General features: G+C 41.5%; 1 protein-coding gene across 1 annotated transcript in view; it reads left to right on the top strand.

Moving 5' to 3' along the window:
- KDR (kinase insert domain receptor) overlaps window positions 1–4,494 on the top strand; it is a 27,416-nt gene extending 22,922 nt beyond the window's left edge. The window contains exons 28-30 of the mRNA XM_015862341.2: window positions 1,882–1,978; window positions 2,083–2,171; window positions 2,964–4,494. Coding sequence (XP_015717827.1) covers window positions 1,882–1,978; window positions 2,083–2,171; window positions 2,964–3,183 — 406 coding nt within the window. The 3' untranslated portion in view covers window positions 3,184–4,494. The remainder of the gene's footprint in view (window positions 1–1,881; window positions 1,979–2,082; window positions 2,172–2,963) is intronic.
- The last annotated feature ends 567 nt before the right edge of the window (window positions 4,495–5,061 follow it).

Genomic DNA, 5,061 nt, shown 5'->3' on the forward strand with positions numbered 1-5,061 from the left:
GAAAGAAGGAAAGAAGGAAAGAAAGAAGGAAAGAAAGAAGGAAAGAAAGAAGGAAAGAAAGAAGGAAAGAAAGAAGGAAAGAAAGAAGGAAGGAAAGAAGGAAAGAAAGAAAGAAGGAAAGAAAGAAAGAAGGAAAGAAAGAAAGAAGGAAAGAAAGAAAGAAGGAAAGAAAGAAGGAAAGAAGGAAAGAAAGAAGGAAAGAAAGAAGGAAAGAAGGAAAGAAGGAAAGAAAGAGTATTGTTAGATTTTAAGAAATAGAATAAAATTGTACTGACCCAAAACAGGTGTGCTCGAATACTAACAGTAATAGATCTGTCAATAAGACTATTGGGCTGGATGATCTTTTTCAACCTTGGTGATTCAATGGTTCTATTCTGTCTGGCATTTCTCCTCCTAAACTGGAATGTTGGTAAATAGCTCATGAACTGATAGCTAAGGGGAACCTGAGGTAAACTGAGGTTTGTCCACTTCTTGCTTCTGTTGCACTGCAGAAGCATCCACAGTAAACCTGTAAGGATAGGCACTGTTGAGTATTGTAACAGGGGTAAGTCACCAAGCAATGAGTAATGCACTTAATAGTAAAGTACTTAAACAGGGGCTTATGCTGGATCTTGTGAGAACCTTGGGCATGGGGGGCCATGGAGATTTCATTCCATAGTATGTAAGGGAGAATGTCACACTTGTTTTCCACTTCTGACACTTCTTATATGGCTTTTCCTGATCCCTACTTCCTGTTATGAACAGATGTAAAATCTCTCTATCAAACTTTTGAGGAGATTTAGTACCTCCTTTCTCTACAGTGTGACAGAAGTAATGAGAAAGCACTTGTGAGAAGCAAAATGGGGAACATAAGACTTGTTTTGAGTCTTTGTTTCTCTGTTATCTGAAAAAGGATTTTGTAGACATGGCTCTTACTTTTCATGTAGTAGTGAAGATTGTTCTGTTCAATAATGTCTCATTTACTCTCCACAAAAATAGTCGCTATGTGGAGCAGTCTTTGAATCAAAGCTGGAGGAGGAGAGGCAAGCATAGGGAAAACAGAGAATTTTAAAGAATATTTGGGGCTAATTAAAATCAACAGGAGACTGGCAGGACTTGGCATATCTAAACTCAAAGCTGGGAAATGGGATGAGTGATGCCTTGTATTGCCTTCAGCTTTGCACAAGTATGTGCAGGTTTCTCTTCTAACTCCATAGTGCCCAGAGTGTGTTTTTCTCCATTGGCTGTCAGGAACATAAATTGGAGCTATTTAACTGAGACAACATCCATTTTATCCCAGATCCACTTAGAGAGAAGGCTGTTGTGTTTGCTTTATTAGTACCTCCATGAAACTCCAGTTTTTCTATTTGTTATTTTTTGGTCTAATATTTTTTATGGATGTCATCCTGACCAAAGGGCTTCTTTTGGAGGAGAGCCTTCAGGAGAGATGCAGCCCTGCCTGTGCCGATCCCCATGGTTTAAGGGCGTCAGTCTGCTGAGTCTGCTGTTGTTGTCCTGGGTCCAGGCAGGGGTCCCAGAAGTTCAACCCAAAGAAAGAGACACATGTCTGTGTTCCAGGCTCCTCTGTTTATTATACTTCTGAGCAAAGCTTGCAGGAAGTGAAGCCCTCCAGTGTAACTGAGGAAAGGAGCTGTTTTTTCAAAGCTGTTTCTTAGAATTTGCTCAGAGATCAAGGCTGTCAGGAGCAGGAGGTCAGAAACTTGCCACTTGTTAGGCAGTTTGTCCTTTTCAATAAATGGATATTTTGAGGTTTGCATAATATGTTTTGACAGAAGGATTAATTTCTCTGTAGAGAGATAAAAGGATACTGATATCACTGTGCTGTTTTCAGCCCAGTTGTGGATAGTGGATGCAAAGCGATTGTTTTTGTTTTCTTTTCAGTCAGTACCGACAAGGTAGCAAAAGAAAAAGCCGACCCGTGAGTGTGAAAACGTTTGAAGATATCCCATTGGTGACCACTGTAAAAGTTGTTCAGGAGGTGAGACTGTTCTTTCAATGTCTTCTCCTTTTATTGATGTGTGTTATTTTTTTTTCTTATTTTTAATCCCCTTTCCATTTAATGCATTTTAACCACTTTTATAGGAAAACCAGACAGACAGTGGGATGGTTCTTGCATCTGAAGAGCTAAAGACTCTGGAAGAGCAAGATAAACAAGTCAAAATACCCTTCAGGTAAGGCTCAGGCTGCAAATAGGATTGAATATGGATTTTTTCTTGTAGTGATTCAGAGCACTGATAGGTTTGTAGATTTTGTTAAAATACAAAAACTTTTCTTACTGAATTCTTAAAACCACACAAAGAAAAGTTTTTCATTGTGTATCTGGCCATCTGCATTTTGTACCAAGAGAGGGAAGGTAGCACAACATAGAAGGGACTTGTATTTACCAGCTGCAAAAGCATCAACCACCCCTTGAAGGAACTGAGCCAGTAACACAACTGGGATGACAAAGAGCTCTTTTTTGTTATTCTTTCTTTCTTTCTTCTGAAACTAGCTCTTGAGTTTTCAGGATGTACCTGGGTGTATTTTCAGAGCATTGTACAGGGATTCAATTGTGCAGTTCACAGGAAATACAGTGGCATTCATCTGACTTATGCTTTCTGAGAGCTTCTCAGAGGAATTATTTCATACAAACAAAGGTGTATAGCAGTCATGATTGCACTGTGGCTGTACTGAACAAAACATACCCAGGTTTTATCTCCATTTCATCTACAGTTGCAATCTAACTCCCTACTATCATAAAATTAAATATTTTTCATTCATTAGGGTTAGTTAGGGCATATAAAAAGATTTCTCCTTGTAATCAAACACACATTTAAAAGGGCTCAAAGCCAGTTTTGTTGAATTCACTGTTTTGCTTTTGTTGTCGCTGTGATGTGAAGCAGTTACCCACAGGAGTCACCCACTTTGTCTTCCAGAAGACAAATCTGCTTCTCTCTGACTTGACCTATCTGTTATTTTTGCAGCACACTGGCGCCCAGCAAAAGCAATGAGTCTGTCATGTCCGAGGCATCCAACCAGACAAGTGGCTACCAGTCAGGGTACCACTCAGACGACATGGACAACATGGTCTGCTCCAGTGAAGACACAGAACTCTTGTGTGCCCAGGAGGCCTCCCCCACGCTGCCCCGTGCGCATGGCCTGGCATATGACAGCCCTGCGCCTCTTGCGTCCCTGCCACTCTAAGCCGAAACCAGTGGCTCCAGGTCCCCTGGGATGTGCCTTCCTTGCCTTGGCTGGTGGTATTCACATTTGGTGTGTGCAGAGACTGCGGCTGTGGGCCTAGGGAAAGACGTTTATTTTTTCAAGAAGAGGATACAGAAGCATCTTGCAGCCCCAAGGCAGTGCCAGGCTGTGAGGTGCATTCCTCCAAAGACTCTTGTGGCTGAGGATGGGAAGTCATGGCTGTGGTGTGTGAATGCAGTGCCAACTCTATGACAGAAGCAGTGTAATGGCCTTTAGGACCTCGGTGGCAGGCCGAGCCCAACACGGACAGTGGCATGGCGTTCAGCTCAACTGTTGCTAATTGTACGAAATAATGACACAGGCCTGCTCTTTTGTTTTTCCCGGCTGGACTCCAGGAAGGAAACGGCACAGCGCTGGCTTCTTGTTTCTCAGAGTTATCCCATGCCTGCACCTCCACAAACTATAAAAGGAACCTCCAGCTCAAGGCTCTGGCACTCACCAATAGCCTAAGGCTAAACATAGGCTGGGCTAAATATAGGTGGGAGAGGTGATCTCTGTCCTTTGTGGAGAAAAATGTTGCTGTACTAAACCCTGTGATCTCCATTTCCTTGGGGAAGATGTACTTGGTGAGATTCATTAGGAGAAACGGTGTGATGATGGAACATGGGTGCATGGGGCATGTTTGCCATGGTGATGTCTCTGCACACACCCTCCCCAGCCCCCTTAGTCCTTGCCAAGGTCCTGATCACCTGTGAGCTAGTCAGGAGTGCTGTGGAAAATTCTCCTCTGAGCTGCCACTGGGGCAGAGATAGAGAGGGAGGGTTCATTTACTTTGGGAGCATAGACAGCCCTTTGGTCTTGATGGGTTATCCGAAAGCCACTCTGCCTTCTCTTCTCATCCTTCTTCCCCAGGTGTAAGCCACATCTGTCACTGACAAACTCAAAGTTTGTTTGCACCAGCAGAGATTGTGATTTATGTAGTCGTGGGAATCTGTGACTGATTTCATGGCAGCTCCAATCTTCTCCAAGTGGTGAGACTGTAGTTGATGGACAACTTCTTACTGTGCTCTTGTAGTCCCAGAACACTATTGATAAACACAATGCAAACTGCAAGGTTTTAAAATGTAAAGCTATTTCTACTGAGTTCTTTTTTGTATTTTTATATTGTTGGGTTATTTTGTTTGTTTGTACTTACTATAAAGTCAGATGCTGGGAACCATGGATATAAGGCATATACAGTATTTATAGCCTACTTATGTAGAAATAAATGTAATATATTAAAATATAAATATATATATTATATAATGGATATTGTACTATTCACATTTTATATCAGTGTTCTGTAGCATCATGAGGGTCACAACATTTTTAATAGATAAAGCTTTTCATTTTATTATAAGAGACTGGAAACAGAGGTGGGGGGTACAGGTAAATTTTCTCTTGCCTGTATTTACTTATATCCTGACTACTGACAGGGAAACTTATCAAGTACTAGTTATCTTAAGTGCCACTTAACAAATCTAGATATTTCTGCCATTGTACAGGTCTATGAACGCTTCTGTGGGTACCTGTAGTAAAGAAACTTCAGTAATTTTTAATGGTTGGAAGTAACTGCATTTAAAGAATGGCTCGTAGGAGAAGACTGCTTATACAGCCTGATTCTCCTCTGAGTTTATAGAGCTCAGTTAAGGAATGGTTGATCCAATTGTATTGAGGCTGTTGCCTGAGGAGTAGCAGTTTATCTTAAAGCCTTATTTGATTTTTTCCCACTTGTCTTTCTTCCGTCTCACTTGCAGCTGAAATGTTGCCCCCTGCTCTTATGTAACCATGCATTGCTTAATTTTGAATCCATACTTAAACCTGCTACCTTTTCACTCT

The sequence above is a fragment of the Coturnix japonica genome, chromosome 4 (assembly GCF_001577835.2).
Source record: "Coturnix japonica isolate 7356 chromosome 4, Coturnix japonica 2.1, whole genome shotgun sequence".
In the NCBI taxonomy this organism is placed as follows: domain Eukaryota; kingdom Metazoa; phylum Chordata; class Aves; order Galliformes; family Phasianidae; genus Coturnix; species Coturnix japonica.